The 20,337-nt window shown below is 28.1% G+C and overlaps 1 protein-coding gene and 1 long non-coding RNA gene across 2 annotated transcripts; both read left to right on the top strand.

Annotated features, from left to right (window-relative positions):
- The first annotated feature begins 1,573 nt into the window (after positions 1–1,573).
- LOC106795674 (uncharacterized) lies at positions 1,574–2,183 on the top strand. Its single transcript, XR_001384364.2, has 2 exons — positions 1,574–1,844; positions 1,983–2,183. It is a non-coding gene; the product is annotated as an uncharacterized lncRNA (long non-coding RNA).
- A 9,861-nt stretch (positions 2,184–12,044) lies between these two features.
- HSF-27 (heat stress transcription factor 27) lies at positions 12,045–14,403 on the top strand. Its single transcript, NM_001353461.1, has 2 exons — positions 12,045–12,390; positions 13,904–14,403. The coding sequence occupies exons 1-2, from the start codon at positions 12,088–12,090 to the stop codon at positions 14,240–14,242; spliced, it is 642 nt and encodes a 213-aa protein (NP_001340390.1). The 5' UTR covers positions 12,045–12,087; the 3' UTR covers positions 14,243–14,403.
- The last annotated feature ends 5,934 nt before the right edge of the window (positions 14,404–20,337 follow it).

The raw sequence follows: 20,337 nt of genomic DNA on the forward strand, positions 1-20,337 counted from the left end.
GGGATTTATATTCTGACTGCTTTAAAAGAATGGTAGTCTAAGAAGCTGATTAGTAGATTTTTCGTCCTTGAAAACCAACCTATAAACATTTAAAATATTTTAACACGAGTATCTAATTCAGGAATATATAATAACCAAGTTCACATTTACAGTAAAAGCTATCCATGGTCGAATATATAATTTTTTGGGGTATTAAACACATAGCGATCCTGTACATAATTTGAGCAATTTTTGATAAATTGTGAGACGTTTATCTTCTTTCTTTTGCTGGATGAGATACTTTTATCTAGGAGTATTAAGTTTCTGACAATTCTGGGAAAAAAATTTACTAATGGAGAATCCATATTAAAGATGTTCACATTTGAAGATAACAAACACTAGAATTATAGTTATTAATTCTTTTAAGCTTCATATGTAAGCTAAGGCTTATAAGTAATAATATACCCCAATATATCCCAGTCGTACAAAGCGAACTCCGTACTGGAAGAATAAAAATGAAAAATAAAACAACATTTACAATTGAAAATATTAAATAATTTAAAATGTAATTGAAATAATAAATTCTATCAAAATAATCTTACTAGGACAATTAATAATACAATTTTTAAATGTAGAACAAAAAATATTGTTAACATTATAATAAATATAAAATATGATATAATATTAAAACTACTATCGTAATAATATTATCAGAAAAATAGAACTAAATTAATGTCATTTAGATAAGAAAAAATAGTATAGAAATATATTATAATATTCAACTCAAATAAAAATAAAAATCACATAAACATAATTAACAAAGATAATATGAAGGTTTTCAATTCCATCTAATTCTGGAATATGTAATAACCAAGTTCACATTTATTTAAAGTAAAAAGCCTATCGATTCTCGGAACAAACACATTCGATCGAATATATAAATTGTTTGTGACTTTGTGTATTAAACACATCCGGTACATAGTTTGAACAGTACGTTGATAAATTGAGCAACTCTTTATTCTTCTAGGAATATTAATTTTCGGACAAGAATATTAAACCAATCGAGAATCCATATTAAAGAAGTTCACACATGAAGATAACAACCACTAGAAATAGAGTATGGTTACTCTAATTTAAAGCTTCAGATGCAAGCTAATTAAGGGTTATAAATAATTACTCCGTATTGAAATAATAAAAATAAAAAATAAAACAATATTTACAATTGAAAGTATTAAATAATTTAAAATGTAATTGAAATAATAATAATACTATCCTATCAAAATAATATTATTAAAATAAAAATTCGATTATATTTTCAAATATAAAGTTAAAAATATTGTAAATATTATAAAATATTAAAATATGATATGCTATTATTAAAATTGCTATTATACCAAAAGTTGCTGACACAACGTCCAAGTAATTTCACTTATCATTTAATAATTCTCTTTTAATTTCTAATAAATTTCAATTTATCACAAAGAGAATATTTTAAAAAAAAAAGAGGGTGAAGAGATAATATTACTAGCATTTTTCTTATTCTTTTTAACTTAGCATAAGATGAGATAAGATGTAGGTTAAAGCTTATAAATAATAGGCGCCGCTATACACTAAAATGGCCATGGGAGAAGATCCGTGCCCATAAGCATAATTATATTATACAACGCGAACTTCGTGCGTGTTACAATTAAAAACAACAACCTTAGTTATATATATAGGCTTCTCCAAATTAAATCATCAACCATGCATATGGTGCTGCCGCTGATTCCGTTAGCACTTGCAGTAGTATTTGGAGGATCACAAGTTGCTGTAGGTACTGCGGCAACTGTTGGTCTTGCAAAGGATCATGGCAAGAAAAAAGACTGGTAAGTGTTATATATACTTGTTTTCAATCTTCTTGTTATCTGTATGTGTGCAGATCATGAATATGCGTGGTATTATGCATATATTCACGTTTCATATCATTATATATCTTGACTTTATTGTCTCTTATGTGAAAGCAGTGAAAATCAGAAGAAGTAACGGGGAGGAGCTGATATATACAGTTATACACATGCATATATATATATATATATATAGTTAGGAGCTGATATATACAGTGATCACTCCCGCTTGCATGTGTTAATGAATATGTAAGCCAGTGTAGCAGTCATGCTATGATATATACTATGACTTAATAATAATAATATATTAATTTTCAGTAATCAATTGATATTTAATTTATCTGTTATTTTATTACTTAACATTGGTATAAAATATCATTAACTTTTGTTGATGGCAAATTTTTATTTGCCTAAAATTAATTTTAGTAGAATTTCTTTTCTTGTTCATAATAAAATTCAAATGTAAAACTTTATTTAATATATCTAAACCAATTTCACACCAATTCAAACATTTTTTCTTTGATGAACACAATACCTCATTATTTTACTTTACACCACTTTATAGAGGATCCGTTTACACAGAGGACTGATCCTCTTTGTAGATTCTTTCTTTGGAGGTTCTGATTTTTTCTTATAAGCTGAAGCTGTGGGCAAAGATCAAGGTTGGCTAGCTTTGGGAAAGAAATAATTTGGAAGATTTGGAAATGGAAAATAGAAAGTGGGAGAAGGAGGGGTTAAAAAGGGATACGGATCTAAGACAAACTTTTGTTTTCTTGTCATCTTTGACTTTATGTATCGATCTAGATCCTGGACTTGAGCTTTAAGCCTCCTTATTTCTCTTCATTTGGCATGAGATGCTGCCCCAAAAGTAGTCTTTCTCCATTCTTCTTCAAGATGAACAATTTCTTTGGAAAGTTGATGGTATTGCTTTTTCATCATCTCGGACAAATATTGTAGCTTCTCATCATTTGTACTCACTTGGGTACATATCTTGTCAATTTTCTCATCTATCTTTTTCAAGAGATGATTTTGAGCTCTGACATTATCTGTGTGTCAGTTTAAGACTTCTTCGGCCTGACTAGGATTTATGAGCTTTCCTTCTGGCCCTACTTCTGTCGGAATTATGTAGGGCTTGGTTGAAACTTTTGTCACTAAATCTATCTTTTTTTCAAGAGATGGAAACTCTTGATCATAGGATGTGGAGGAAAACAACATGCAAGATATAGGTGTCATGTTGTTGGAATCTTTAGAGATGGATGACTCCAACCTAAAAAATGAAGACATAAAGTTTTGATGATTGAAATTTTAACATGAGAAAAATTTGAGTGAAAAGTTCACATGAGAGGATCCTTTAGTTGACATCACTTAATTTTATTTTTAGAAAATGTTTGATAAAACACTTTATATGTTATTTAACAACTAAATAGAGAAAGAAAGAAAATATAAATACAATAGTGTTTATAATATGATAGGAAGAGGAAAAAAAAGATATTTTTAGAATATTCAAAATTTTAAAATAATTCATGTATGTTACTCTTCATTTTTACACTCTACATATATCAATATCAATAACTGTTAAATTTATTTCCAACAGAACTGGAAACCGTGGAAGGTGCACCTTCTTTAGAATTGTTGATCATCGGTACGCGTGAAGTTAATTATTAGAATTCTTAGCACATTTCATATAATTATAGGTGCGTACGTGATACATATCTTAATCTTAATCTTAATAATATACGGAACCATTATGCTTCTTACCACAGAAGAAGATCCATTCCCATTAATTGCACCATGAATAATAGTTTATATATTGAATCTTCATCAGAAATGCACATCTAAAAAAATAATCTAACCTATGTATGTGTATGTGATTTTTGCGCCAAACTCTCGGATTGTTTTTATACAACAGAACTTTGTATACTATCTGCATGGTACGTAGTAGTCACTACTTGTGGCTTCTGTTATGCTATCTTAATCAATATATGCTTTCTGTTAAAAAAAAACTTCCACTATTGACATAAGACATGCCAATTGTTGAGAACCAATAGGAACTTTCAATACCACAGGAAGTTGGCAAGAGAGTCTAACTCAGCACAGCAGAATCTCAAATATAGAGATCAATGAAAATGAAATACATCTATTAAATTTGGAATATGACTCTTCCTGAGATATATATATATAATGTAAATAATGCACCTTAGCTAGTGTAATTTGAACGTCGATCTAAGAATATTTTCGTTGGTGGATAAGACCTAGGTGCTCTTTATGCGAGCATTTTTGTACTTTTTCTCCCGTTTAAAATATAATATGTATAATATTTATTAAACGTGTTATATTTTCGTTGAAAAGTAATTGTAACAGTACATGTGAAACAATGTCAAAATCCTGTCCTTTAATTTATATTTCTTCAGGTTCTTAGTGATTATTAACGACGATAGATGCTATATAACATTAATAAAAATTCCATCAAGATATATAATGTACTCTTCGTTTCTCATTTATATATAATTTCAATTTCATTCAACAAATTAAATATGGTTCATTAATTTTAGTCTTAAACTTTTCTTGAATCTACTAGATTCATTTGTCAACTGTTTGATGTTAACTATGTTGAACATGCAGTTATTGGCTGAATACTACTAACAGAAGTAGACAGAACTAGATTAATTTTTAGTCCAACCATACCATTTCTCCAAACAGCAGTATTCCCTTTTAATTATCATCCCCAGCCAGCAAACTCTTGTTATTAAGTGAAAATACTAATTGGTTACTATATAGGAAATGAAAACTACTTTGGGTGATCACTTAACCATAAAAAAAATTTATCAATATTAAAATTTAGTGGTCACATGAAAACTTAAGAGTTATTTGCATTTATCTTTTAATCCTCACCATCCATTCAAATATAATATAATTATTTATTTATAATACTCAATAACAAGAATTCTTGATACTTTCTTATATATACACACACAACAGAGCAAGAAATAATGTATTAATTATATTTTTATCAAAAAATATTAATTATTAATTTATTCTTCACAGGATATTGAACCGATAATTATTTTTTATTTTTCTTTAATCATTTAACTCATCTTATATTTTCAAATATTTTTTCTGCTATTACTTTAATGTTTAAACAAAACATGAACTGTTTTTAGTTTTTAATTTTGTTAGCTACATAATTATAAATGTTTGCTTTTCATTAAAACAATTGGAAAACTGTCTGTATAATTAAATTTTGAAATAAAGTAAATGATTTAACATGCATTGTCCTTTGACATTGAGTTCTCTGAGGGACATTATTCAAGGTTTGCACATTATAGTAGACACCTAAACGTTACCCCAACATTAAAGCATTCAATTGAGGCTGCCAGCTACTTTAATGGGTTTCGTCATCTCTTTATTCCTAAAATCTCTCGTAAAGTAAAGGATTATTGACTTTGAGAAGACAAGGATGTTAGTAATCTGTTAGACTGTTAATATTACGTCTTAACGACGCGGAATTAATTACTTCGACCGGTATGAGGAATTTTTTTGTGGTTTTTAATGGTCAAAAAATTAATTACCGTTAAACATAATAAAATAATAATAATAATAATAATAATAATAATAATAATAATAATAAAATTATCGATATATTATCATTTAATGATGATATTTAACGGTAGAACAAAAATTTAGGGACTAGTGATCAAAATTTTGTTCAAAGATAAAAAAAAATAAAAATTGAAGGACTAAAACATAATTAACTCTATTAACTAATCATAAATTATCTTTGTTTTTAATTTATTTACATAAATCATAAACTACCATTAACGGAGTGAAATTCTAATGAAAGATAAGTTAAAAACAAAAATTAATTTTTAATATTAAGATTGATGTAATTAAATGTGATTAACTAATTAATTTCTTAGTTAGCATGAATTCATTTTTTTTCTTGTATTATTTGAGGTTGAGGTAGTATATGTGGATGATAACTTTCACTTACAAGTTAATTTGTAAGATTGAGTTAAATTCATGGCTTAAATATATATTTTTTCATTTAATTTAATATTTTATTTATTTATTTTTCTTTACAAAATATGTTTATTTTATTTTTCATTCTTAAAACACTTTAAATAATAATTTTTTCTCTCTTTAAAGTGTTGTATCTAAGATGTATAAAGGAAGAAAAATAAAATAAAAATTACATTTTATAAGGATAAACAATTTTTTTAAAGATGAAAATAAAAAAAATATTAAATTGTAAGAATAAAAAAAATTAAGCCTAAACTCATCACTTATATTATAAGATTTAAAATTATTTTAAGTTTGAACATTTAACAACCCGAAATCGCCCATTAGTTTGAGAGTTTTTAATTGCTTAAATTAGATAGGTAAACAGCCTTGAATAGTCATAACTACTGATCATTTAATAGCGCCGCCCGAGATTATCTGTGACTTATGTGCATGCATGGGAGCTTAAAACCCTAGTTTTATAGTATGAGAAAAAAACATGGAAGATTAGAAGAACCTTTTTCTTTTTGTGGTTGCCAGCAAATTGTAAAGTTGGAGAGGCCCAAATGATTAATTACATCATGAATTTAAATAAGCATCTTTACGTCTTGCTAACTAATGCTGCTAAAATATTGATTAAAAAACTAAAAAAAAATTATATCTTAAAAATACTGATTAGCATTTATTTTTGAATAATAACAAGAGTACACTCCAGCTGCCGGTCATAAAGTTTGTCAGGTTCTTTTTTATATATAAAAAATAAAGGTTTGCTAGGTTCTTCCATGCGACGGCTCAGGCTTCGATGAACTTTTACAATCAGTATTTTTTTTTATCTAAAACGAATACCTTTTCTTGAGAGGTCTCTAGTCAAAGACAGAAGAATATAATTATACGTATGTTTAGGACAATTTTAATGATATTTTTAATTATACAATCGAGATTAGTTTTTTAAAACTCCCATTGTGCTTACACATATTATATATATAGTAGTATAATATTTTTACACCGAATCAAACAGAAATTAGTCTATATATAATTTTTAATTAAATTATTGTTTTAAAATATATTTTTTTATTAAATGTTTTTTATATGAATTTGATTAAAAAATAAAGTTAAACTAGTTAATGAGATTTAGAGAGAATTCATAAAAAGAAAGAACACATTACATAACATGACTACAAAAAAAAATGTTAAATAATGAAGGTAATTTGGGGAGGTTTTAGAAATCTCCTTAATTTATTAAAAACTATCATTTTTTGTGCTTATTTTGTGGAGGTTTTAGAAACCTCCTTAATTTATTAAAAACTACCATTTTTTGTGCTTGTGGAGGTTTATAACCTCTGCTAATTAAATATTATTTTTCCACTCTTTTCTCTTTAAAACAAAATAAATCATGTTTTTTTCCGGCAAAAAAAAAATTCCCTCTTAAAAAAATCACAAAATCCCAATTTCCCTCTCAAAAAAATCACAAAATCCCAATTTCCCTCTCTAACTCTCCCTCACATCCCATTTTTTTCATAAATAAATTTATAAAGCTTTTTAGTATAAATAAATAAACATAGAGTAAATAATAGGCTGAGTACCCTAGATATAAATAGCGATGTTAAGTCAGGTGCCTCCTCTTTTCCTCATTTTCGTTTTTCCCCTTCTCCTCTCAAAACCCTCTCTTTTTTCACCAAATCTGTCTCAGAAATATGACGATCTCGGATTCATTCACCGTTGGATCGTCGTGAAATTTAAAAAGCATGTTCACAACCCAATTTCGAGCATTCTCACCGTTGGGAATTTCGATACAATGTCTGAGCTAAGAGAAATACTTTTCGCATCGTAGCCTTTTTTCTTTTCTGCAGAAACTCAAAACGGTCTCAATAAAACTACGATCCAGGTTTCGTTAACCGTTAGATTTTCATGAAATTTTGATATGTGGTTCCTGTTTCAGTTACGCACACCTTCACCGTTGGGATTTGCGAGATAATAGTCACGGAGAGAGAAAAATGAATCGCATCAAGACAGTACAAGCGGAGACTTCAATCTCTTCTCTGTCTCTCTCTGACGTTTGGGGACTCTATCGGAGCAATTAGAGAAAAAAATTGGATGAATCTCAGGGAACTACTAGAGATGCTGTTATCGTTGGCTGAAGACACCCAGGTAAGGGATGAGTTATTCACAATTAGGGATTAGTGAGAACATGTATAGGGATTCTTAGAGATATCAATTGAAATGGGTTTTGGGGTGTTTTTGTAATTTTCATTTTATCCTTATAATTGCTGTGAAATTATATATGTTTGATGAATCAGTCGATGTCCTAATGAGAAATTGCTGTGAAATTGATGTGTTCTTGTGTTGAGTGTGAACCCTTAGAAAAATTAAGCTTTTTTTATTAATGTAAATTATATTTTAAATAATATTATTCAATGACTTATTTTATACAAATTATTATCTTGTTCTAATTAGATTGTTTTAATTATTGAATTGTTTTTATAGCTAATTATATGATTATTATTACAAGTTGTAAACTTGAAATTGCTTTGCATATAGGAACTTTGTAGGAGAAATAAAGAAATTTGAAGCAAACAAGTTATTCCACACACCGGTGGATCCAAAGCTAATCCTAGAAGAAGAAATGAGTTGGTAATGACAATAAATGTTAACTTTTACTAATTAAAGAAGTTCAATGTTTACTTACTCTTTATTTATCTTAGTTGTTAGAAACTGGGAAGCTAGCAAGTTGTGGACAATTATATATTGAAACTCATAAAAGGAAAGATGGATCATTTGTAAATGAAGCGGCAAAGACTATAGCGGTATGTTTTTCTTTAGTAACATTGTTTTCAAGGATTCTGCTTAATCTTAAAACTTTTATATTTCATTTTATTACATGTTTGCAGGAACAAATTGAAGTAGGATTGACTCAAAGCATAGTTGATGAATCTGAAGTTTCTCCTCTTGATGTTGTTGGTATCCTAAAACTTGTTAGTATAATACACAATGTACTCTTAAAACTGTTTTACATACGTCTATAGTTTATTAATTTATTCACGCATATTAGTAAGGAAATATATTTTGTAATTGGTACGTGTGTTTATTAAGTTAATTAATTTACAGTTTTGTAAGTAGATTTTATAGTTAATCAACAATATTAAGGTAGAATTTTATTCATTTTGGCTAGTTCTTAATACTCTTTATCTCAAGTTAGGTCTTTAAGTAAACATACATGACCAAGGTAATAATCATGCATAAGTTTAGAATATTAAAACAATTGTTTAGAATTGATTATTTTTATTGATGGTCATTATGATTTAGTATGTGTGATACACCCTTGTATATAGTATATGTGACTAAGTGTTTTTCTTTTCTTATTTCAGCCAAATGATGCTTCAAGTGTTCCTAATACACCTTTGGATGCAAAAGGATTTTCCGGTGCTAGCAACCCTTAGTTTGCTTATAATGTATTTTGGATTTAAAGTTTAGTACAAGACTAATATTACTTTGTTATGGATTTTATGTCATACTTTGATTTACAATAGAAATTTGAATTATAAATCTTTGAACTATATGTTATTATTTTGGTTATTGAAATATAATTTCTACGTCCTCATTATGAGTTTTTTTATTACATTTTTTTTATCGATATCATAAGAAAATGAAAAATTGTAATACATGTAGATTATGAAACTAAAATGAGTATACAAAATCATTATATACAAGAAAATGAGGAGAATTAGAAATCAATTGTAAAACATCTATTGTTAGCATGATTTAAAAAAAAACCCTTCATAGTATAGTTTTAAAACCTCTTTTAATAAACCTCTGCATTTAGCATAGGTTTAAAATCTCTTACAAAAAACCTTCATATTTAGTGTAGGTATAAAAACCTCTTCCAATAAACCTCTACAGAACCGCCGCTAATTGTTTGTGGCGAATATAACCGCGGAAAAACCTCCGTAATTTATTTTGCGGAGGATAAAAACCTCCACTAAACGAAAAAATAACCTCTATTATTTAACAGATTTGTTGCAGTGAGTATTATTTTTAGAGTAAATTATAACCAATACTCCCAAAATTTTGCAAAATTACATACACTTTTTCTACTTTTTTAACCATTATAGCATCTTTCTTTGCAGACAATGTTAGTATAATATATAATAACGTGTTAATGTGATATTTTTAAACATTAAAAAGGGATATTGGTGTAACATTCATAAGGAGGGAGTGTTGCAACATTTTCACACATAAAAGGAGTTAATGTAGGAATTAATAACGTGTTAGTTGTGTTATGTGTAATTTGAATAAAAAAACTCAAAAGTGCAAATTTGATTCGCTCTTATTTTTAAAATCAAGTCGAATTAGCCAATTACACCATACAAAATGAAAATTTTGAAAATTGACATAAAAAAGGATTTTTTTTTATTATTTGTATTGGATTGAATTTATCTAAACGAAAATTTGCAGCTTCCCGAAACGAAACGTAATTTGCCAGAGTTGTGACAAAATAAAATATCATACTTCGTATGGAATATAGAACAGTCCGGTCCAAAATGTTGGTTGAATATAGAAAAATTGGCAATAAGATATTTTACGTAGTAACCATTCTACCACTAATTAATATACCACGTGTGTTTATATAAATATACATTTTCCCGTCCCTTGTACTTACCACACGTCTTTAATTTTTGACATATATTTGATAATTTGATTTATTTGTTGTTTTAGTACTCTTTTTGTGTAGATCATGATTGAATTATAAAACTTTAAAGAAGTAGCTTTACCAATTTAATTATCAATCCAATTTTAAACTATTATTAAAAAGGGATATTATTACTTATATTTCCTTACATTAAAATTCAAAAGCAATATATATTTGCTTTAGTATTCACTCTAAAAGAGAAGGTACCATATTATCTTTTTTTAAAACTACAGAACATATAGACAATAAAAAATAGAAGCTGGGGAATAAAAATTATAGATTCAATAATTAAAGTTTGTAACTTTTATGAGTAAGTGAATTTTACTAATCACTCTGTAATTCTTAAAAGTTTTATTTCTTCATAAAAAAAATATTATTTTCATATCTAAAAGTAAATTCTATTTCTTCTAATAAAGTTTTTTCTATATGTACAACCACGAAATTGAACCATTTTTACTATGTTTAAGGATTCAACAATCTAATTACCAATTATATTAGACGATCCTTATTGTTCACGACTCGTATATATATGATCAATATACGTTGGAATATGCTGTGAGCCAGTGTGATAAACTTTCACTATCAATGTTGGAATATTGTGAGCCAGTGTGATAAACTTTCACTATCAATGTTGGAATATTTTGTGAGCCAGTATAATTATCAAACTTTTGTCAACACGTCTTAGTTTAAGTGAGAGGGGTTTAAAACTTTTAAATCCGGTTTTATTCTAAAATTTATGTATACAGGAAACAAAAACAAAACTATCAAAAGCAGATTCTATTTAGCTCTTAGGTACCCGTGAAAACAAATTGAGAATATTACATCAAACCTTTGAATACTATTTTTTTATTTTCCAATTAGTCAGCCCTTGTATATATATATATATATCTTAATTCATTCTTCGATCTCCCTCTTTTTCTTTGGACTCAGCCCCTGTATTTCAATAAAGAACAACTTTTTAAAATAGTATTGAACGCTATACGTAGGTCACGATCACATGGTAATTAAAGTCATAGAATTCCTCTGACTAACATAAAATATTCATATTACTCTTCCAAATTATGTGCAAAGATAACATGCTTAAATCAATATAATTAGGGATATCAAATTTAAATTTTAAATACTCAGTTGTTCAAATGAATTCTACTGCATGCTTGTGATAATCATATTTAATTTGAGTAATATTATTTTTAATAAAAAAATACTTGTAATTTATAAAAGACAAATTATTAGGATGAGACAAGAACATCGATAGAATATATATGTCTTCATTTTAATATTAATTATTTTCTCACGTGCGAGAGAAAGTAAAAGAAAGCAGGAGAAAAATAAATCATTAAGAAGACAAAAGGAAATAGTCCACAGCTTCCACGGCATGAGTATGTTGTTCCTAGCTAACTACCAAGTGGTATGGTAGGTGATATATATATATATATATATATATATATATATATATATATATATATATATATAAAGAGAAGTGTGTAGAATATGAACCTTTTTAGGCAACAGCTAGAGAGTACTTTTAAATTATCAAGCATGGCTGATAATTATAATGTGTTAGAGCTCAACATTGGTTTAGGCAACAACAACAACAGCAAAGTTGGTGGTCATGCAGGGCAATCACCAAGGCAAAGGTGCCCTGCACCGTTTCTGTTGAAAACGTACGAATTGTTGGAAGAATTAAGTGAGAATGAAAAAGATAGCACCAAAATTGTGTCGTGGAATGCAGAAGGAACTGGCTTTGTTGTGTGGTCCCCAGCTGAGTTCTCTGAGCTCACCTTGCCCAGATATTTCAAGCACAACAACTTCTCTAGCTTCATTCGCCAATTGAATACATATGTAAGTAAATTATAGATATAGTACCTTAGCTAGCTAGTAGCATGCATGCATGAACATGCCTATTTAGAAAGTTAATCAGAAGGAAAAAAATGATTATTTCTTTAATTATAAGTGGAACTAATTAAGATGCATTAATATTCTTGTTTACTACAATAATAACACGCGAAGTTATTGTCGAATGGATGTCCTTTCTGCATTGAAGTTAGTTATTTATCAACTTTCTTGAATTGGTTTTGCTTAATTAATTTTACCATAAGGGGAACATTTATAAAGAAAAGATTAGCCATTGTTTTCTTTTTAAAAGATACCTATATATATATATATATATATATATATATATATATATGTGGAGTTAAAGACAAAATATATTAATATTTAGCAATTTTTTTGACTTTTTATTTTCTTTTCTTTCTTTTTTGGTTGTTCTTTTGGGTTTTCAGTTTTTTTTTTATCTCCAGATTCCCCTGTACATTCTTCAAAACTAGGAGCGCTAGCTAGAGGAGCTCTATTGAAAAAGAAGTATCATAATTGAACAAAAAAAAAAAACTTAATGTAATAATTGATCAAAGGTCATATTTAGTGATGCTTGAGCTTTTCTTCTGCTTTTTTGGTTTGCTCTCTTGTTTTCTTTGTTTTTGCCTCTCTAGCTTCCTCATTTTCTTCTTTCAAAACTAGATCGAGGAGTTCTATTTCTATATTGAAAAGGAAGTATCGTGGTTTTTTCTTTTTTATTACGAGGAAGTATGATAGTTAAGCAAAACAAATCAAACCACGTGCAAATAATGAAGTTCAAGTCAATGTATACATATATATATATATAAGATGATGGTCAAATCAGTATTTTTTTTTAAAACTAAAAGTCAAAATAGTCGTATCGCGCATGCTGTACTACTACACTTGGAGCACACTTAAGTTGAAAATTAAAAATAAATAAATAAAACCTTGCTCATTGCGAACATTATAACATGCTGTACATTTGGTTAAAGAATTTTCAAAAGCTTATCTTTGACAAAAAAAATTATAGAGCAGCCGTTTGGTGTATATAATAACATGGTGACGTTGAATAGTATTTTTATATATGTTTCAACGTGTGATGCTTCTACGTAATGTCGTACCAATTTACTTCAAACCATCATAATATAATTATTTACGGTATCTAAATTTAGGTTATATAAACCCAGATAGCAATCTGTCTATAAAAAAACAATTGCAAAATCATACTGACAAGCTTCAACAATAAATTATAGTATTAATTAGGAAATTTCACATGTTTATAATATATTGTAATATTTGTGAAGAGACAGGATTCTGTGTAACGTAAATTAGCCAATTATTAAACAAAAATACTAGGAAGTATGCAATATTTTTATACATGTATTAAAGTAAAATTAAAAATTCCTTTATATATTTGTCACAAGGAAAAGAAATTAAGTTGTTGATCTTTATATTTGTATTAGCTGGTTTGGTTTGGTGTTTGTTTATCTTTTTCTGATTTTTCAAAATTACAAAACAGGGATTTAAGAAAATATCCTCCAAAAAATGGGAATTCAAGCACGAGAAATTTCAGAGGGGTTGCAGGCACATACTAGGCGAAATCACGAGGAAAAAGTGCGAGCCAAGTGTGTTTCCTGCATACCTAAAGTCTTCTTCTGAGGAAAATAATGCAACGAGTTCCATGGAAGAAAACAATGATCATCATCAACTACTTATGGAGGAGAACAAGAACCTAAAGAAGGAGAGATTAGAGCTACAAATGCAGATAGATGAATGCAAAACACTTGAAATGAAGTTGTTGGAATGTCTCTCTCAATTTATGGACAGCCACCAAAATAAAGTTAGGAGACTATGTTAATTGATAATTATTATTTGATGAAATTAAAATATATAGAGCTGTTTAAGTTTTCATTGACTATAAATAAGGCTAGTTTTAATTTAACAATCACGCTTCACTCATATATCCACATAAATTCTTGGTGAGCTTAAAATGTGAAATTTATCTGTTGAGAAACAAGCATGTAAATTTCTTTTTTATAGAAATTTGAAATTTCACCAATAGTGACAGATTAAATTCCTTGTGATATTTATTTATATAGCAACCTACAATAACAAATACTCGCTAATTTATTATTATCAATATGATATAAAGAAGGATGTTGTGATATAAAAAGAAAAAAATGTGAAATTAACAGATAAACGTACAATATAAGAAAGAAAAAAAAAGTAAGCATAAAGTTTAAATTTAAGACAAATATTTGAAGTCGAGGAATAAATGGCTAGCATGTTTTGTTGATTGAGTAGTTGACGAGGGCAGTGAGGTTAATTCAAGCGTGCTCATTTTCAAAGTAATTAATCAAAAATAATAAAAGACAACGAGACGAAGGAAGACAAGAAAGTTGGTATGTTTATACTAAGCAATCTAAAAATTGAAAATAAAAAGCTTCCCATGATGATAATTTGCAGTTATTACATAGAATAAGAGCTGAAAGAAATAGATGTGATTATTCTATAACCCACACTTTAAATTTAATATATTTTATTAAAATTTACATTTTATTATAACTTGAATAATTTTATTATGAAATCCATATCCATTTTAAAGTTTTTAAAATAATAATTATTTATAGTTCAATTAACAAAGTTTTAAATTTGAAACAAATACTTTTAAGTTTGATTAAGTTTTCGATTAGATAATTATTAAATTTGATAATTAAGTTTTTAATACCTTGATCTCATATCATGTTAGAATTCATATTTTATTAATTTGAAAAGATGTCAACGAACATAAAGTAAAAAGATGAATTAATTAGGTTTTTAATTAACGCTTATAAACCACGAAAAACACTTGTGAATTTTTTTTGACGGACTTGTGAATACTAAATATATATGCAGTGATATAGAATACAAACAACCTCAACGAATAACAGCTTATTCAAAAACTTAATAAGAGTGTAAGACAAAGAAGTTGGAAAGTTAATTTAACGATAAATAATACCTTTATTACTCATATTAAAGCATAAGGGAATCTCTTTCATAATGATTTTAGTTGGATTTTTTTTCTTCATATCCACAAGGATTAGTGAAACGTCTGAACATGTGGATAATTATATGTTGACGTCCCAACATGGATATAGACTAGAGTTCTAAAAAATTCTACATTGCAAAAGTCATAAATGATTAGGACTATCAAACAAGTCATCCAATCCAATTTGTCTTTAACCCATTAAAAAAAGAGTGTTACTTTGGACACCCAAGACCCTAGATGAAAGAACAAAAATGTCCTTCATCCTAATAATATAAATTGGATTACCGTCCGTACGTCGCTACTGTTTTCCTTCATCTTCCTCTCGGCGTATACTCCTTCCTCTTCGTGTTGTGCTTCTTCCTTCCCTACGTGCTCTCGTTTGTTGTATTCCTCTTCATTCTCCTTGTGGTTGATTGTTCTCGCACCTTGGTTGTGGTTGTTGCAGTTGGTGGTTCGTGGTTATTCGTCTTCTTACTGGTTCTTCTCCTTCTTTTTCGTTGAGTCATCTTTTTCGAGGTAAGTGGTCGTTTTTGTTGAAGTCTTGAATGATTATTTCCTATATTGATGTTGTTGAATGATTGTATTATTTCTCGTTATTGGGTTGAATGATTTTTGTTGTTCTTCGTATGAAGTGCTACCGGAAAAAATGGCATTTTGCGGAAAAAAATTCATAGAGATTGACGATTCATATGACCCACACGGATTACTGATACATATAGGTCATACAGAATACCAATCCGTATGTTTTTTTTATTTTATTTTTAATTATTTTTTTGTTGTTATGTTTGGTAAAATTTATTTAAGTTATTATTAAAAAAAATTTATTGTTGTTATTATTGGTAATATTTTTTATGTTTTGTTTTTTAAAATTTATTTAGTGCTGTGGCCATTTAGATCACTTGTCCGTATGGTTTGTTTTATAAATTTTGTTTTTAATTGAAAATAATAAATTGGAAATTATTTTCAAAAATTATATTTTTGCTGTTATGTTCCGTAAAATATTTTTAAGTTATTTTTTAAAATTTTGTTATTGTTATTATTTTTAGTGAAACAGCATTAATATTTTTTTTCGAAATTTATTTAGTGTTGTTGCCATATGGATGGTATTATTTAAATTTTTTATTAATTCAAAATAATAAACTGGAAAGTATGTTTAAAATTATTATTTTTGTTTCCATGTTTTTAAAAAAAAATTGTGAGTTATTTTCAAGTTTTTTAATTATTGTCATGTATGGTAAAAAAAATTAGTTATTTATCAAAATTTAATTAGTGTTGTTGTCATACTAATCCGTATGGTATTTTTTAATTGTTTATTAATTCAAAATAATAAATTAGAAATTATTTTTTAAAATTTTATTTTTGTTGCTATTTTATAAAAAAATTCTGAGTTATTTTTAATTTTTTTTAATTGTTGTTATGTATGCTAAAAAAATTTAGTTATTTATTAAAATTTAATTAGTGTTGTTATCGTATGAATCACTGATTTGTATGATTCATACGGATCCTATGATATTTTTTTTACAAAAATTTATTAATTAAAAATAATAAACTATAAATTATGTTTAAAAATTTTATTTTTGTTGATACTTTTTAAAAAAAAATTGTGAGTTTTTTTTATATATTTTTTATGTATGGTAAAGAAATAGTTATTTATTAAAATTTAATTACTGTTGTTGCCATACGGATCATTGATCCGAATGGTATTTTTTAATTTTTTTTTATTGAAAATAATAAACTCAAAATTATTTTAAAAATTTTAATTTTTGTTGTTATTTTTCATAAAAAATAGTTATTTTTTAAATTTTTTTATTTTTGTTATGTTTGGTAAAATTTGTTTTAGTCATTTTTGAAATTTATTTAGTGTTGCATGAATCATCGGATTATTGATCCATATGATTTTTTTTTAAATGAAAATAATAAAGGTTTTAGTAATGTTTTAAAATATTTCTAGTGTTATGTTTCGTAAAAAAAAATTGTTGTTATTTTTTAAAATTTATTTTTATTTTAGTGGTTTTGTTAAAAATATTTAGTGTAATTATTTTTTAGTGTATTGTAATAATTTGTGACATTTAATAATGTATTAAAATTTTATTATGTATGGACTTATTTGGTTAGTCTTTTAATTTATATTATGCAAATGATAATTTTTATGATTTATATGTTAGGCTTCCTTTTTATATTATTTAATTAGTTTTGTTTATTTAGTTATGTATGGTAATATAAGATTAGACTGGATTAGTTTAGATTAGATTTTCCATATTAAGAGTAAGATTAGATTAGATAAGATTTCCAAAACTAAGATTATATTTAAATTAATTAAAACAAATATTTTAATTGTATAACAAATTTGTAAGTTATAAAAAATTATTGAAATAAAATATTAAAATATATTCATTTTGGTAGTTTTATTACTTAAAAAATTTACTTTTAATACTTTTAAAATAATTTAAATTTTTTTAGTTAGTTTAAAAATTATTGAAAATAATTTTATTTTATTAATTTTAATTTTTTTTTTAAACAACCATTTAAAATAATTTAAATTAGTTTGTTAGCTTAAAACAATTGTTGAAAACAAAATTTAAAAATGATTTAAATGAAAATGTACAAGATTTTAGAATTGTTAGTTAGTAAAAAAAAATATTGTAACATTGTTGAAACTAAAACTGAAAAATGATGGAATGAAAATTTCAAAATATTTTTACATTTTTAGTTATTAAAAAATTATTCAAGAAAATATTCAAAATAATTAAACATTTTAAAAAATGATTGAATATAAAAAACACGATAATTTTGATGATATTGTGCATATAATGGTTAGAATTAGAGGTCTTGGTCATGCTTTAGGTCGAGCAATAGGAAAAGTCCTAGGGAGAAAACAAGGGAGTGATGATGACAATGATGCCTCTAGAGGCGAAGACCTATCGCATCTGCTCGCAGGTAGCGACAATAAGAGTGTGTTCTTGAGGATCCTCCTACGACTGCAGAGGAATTGCACGACAAGGAACGACAACAAAAGCACCTGTTGAGGATCCTCCTACTGATGTTGAGGGTTTTCCAGCATGACCCCATGACACATCAGTTTTGATGGATTATGAAAATCACATTGTTTTTAGAATCTGAAATGGAGAGATTTGTATTTGTGTAAAAAAAACACATAATTTACAACTGAATAATGTTTTTACATGGTCAATATTAATATTTGCAGGAACGCCTTGAGTTGAAGCTATCTTCCTATGGAAAAAAGATTGCTAAGTTCAGGAGGCTTGCTCTAGAGATTAAAGGCCTTGTGATTGTCAGTGGACTAAGTCCTTTGATCGCATGTTCCCTAAATACGGGCGATCGGGGACTAATATCTACTTTTGTGGAACGTTGGCATAAGGAAACTAGTAGTTTCCATTTGCCCATCGGAGAGGTGACTATCACCTTGGATGACGTCGAGTCGTTGCTACATCTTCCTATTGTAAGGGTGTTCCACAACTTCGAGCAACTTCATGTCGATGACGCTGTTGATATCTTGGTGGAATTACTCGAGGTCAGCGCTGCAGAGGCGAGAGCTGAGACAATTCAGTGTCATGATTCTTATGTTCGACTATCATGGCTGCGCGACGTGTATCAAATGAAGATCGAGGCATGTTATTGGATTGTAGCAGCACGAGTGTATTTGTTGTATCTGCTTGGATGCCCACTTTTTGCTAACAAGAGTGTCACACACGTGCACGTGGTATTCTTGGATGCACTTCGTGATTTGGCATAGAGTGGGAGTTATGCTTGGGGCGCTGCTGTACTTGTGCACATGTATGATAATTTAAATAAGGCATTGAAGAGCACGACAAGGCAGCTTGCAGGATATATCACTCTGTTACAGGTTAGTTAAGATGTTATGATTTTTTTTTCATTGGAGTTGAATATTATATGTTGTCACGTATTTTAATGAATATGTTTGCAAAATATATTTAGTGTTGGATCTACAAGCATTTCCCGCCCATTGATTCCGCCGTACATGCCAAGGATTATGATGAGAGGAGACCGCGTGCATGCCGATAGACCTTTGGCAAGGCACTGCCCGTTTCCACATATCGTAGGCGTTTGGACAGACTGACCATTGACGTAGTGTGCTGGATTTCGTAAGGTAACCATCATTCATTTAGAGAATTTAAGGTCATCTCATTATTTTCCGACCATCTCAGATGAGGCCCCTTGACGATCATTTACCGACCGGAGAGGGTTGTATGACAGTTTGGATACATCCAAACTATTGTGCCACATCTAGCTGCAGCTTCTCTCTCTGTTGAAGAAATCAATGATAGATGAATGCAATTCAGTGACTACATTGCACCTGTAGGAAAAATCTATGTAGTGCCTAACCACTGTTTGCCAGATTACATGAATTAGTTCTACATAATTTTGCACCCATTCATGAGTCCGACACAGTCAAGGGATCCTCCTAGAATTCTGTTGGTTCAGCAATATGACACATTTGTTGAACCAGATGTGTATCAACAACTGATGGCGACAGCGGCACCTGATAAGGCAGACATTGATGTGCATCATCTTCGACATGCAGTGGTAATATGTTTTTTTTTTTGTATTTGTGTTTGTTTCTTTCTTTTGTATTTTATTACTAACAATTGTTATGTTTGTTTTTTTTCACTTTCTAGGATGGTCATGTAGCAATTGCTAATAAGTTGGAGAGGCAACTGAACCTGAGGATCATGACCGAAGGAACAGAAGCGTATACTATTGTTGAAGAATGTTTGAGCATCGCAAGAAGCTACATTAGCCAATCAATTGTAGGTCACTGATCAAGGCATAGGCGGCGTACAAACGACCATTAAAGTTGTTTTATTTTTGCCTTATACATGTCATTTATAATTTTTTGTATAATTTATTTATTTGGTACATTTATTTATTAACAGTACCATTTG

Source organism: Glycine max, chromosome 13, assembly GCF_000004515.6.
Source record: "Glycine max cultivar Williams 82 chromosome 13, Glycine_max_v4.0, whole genome shotgun sequence".
NCBI classification, from domain to species: Eukaryota; Viridiplantae; Streptophyta; class Magnoliopsida; order Fabales; family Fabaceae; genus Glycine; species Glycine max.

What these genes read in the sequence shown, in the direction of transcription:
- HSF-27 (NM_001353461.1), top strand. Translation starts at nt 12,088, where the DNA reads ATGGCTGATAATTATAATGTGTTAGAGCTCAACATTGGTTTAGGCAAC. An exon ending in TTCGCCAATTGAATACATAT is followed by an intron (nt 12,391 to 13,903) that starts GTAAGTAAATTA and finishes ATTACAAAACAG; the next exon opens with GGATTTAAGAAAATATCCTC.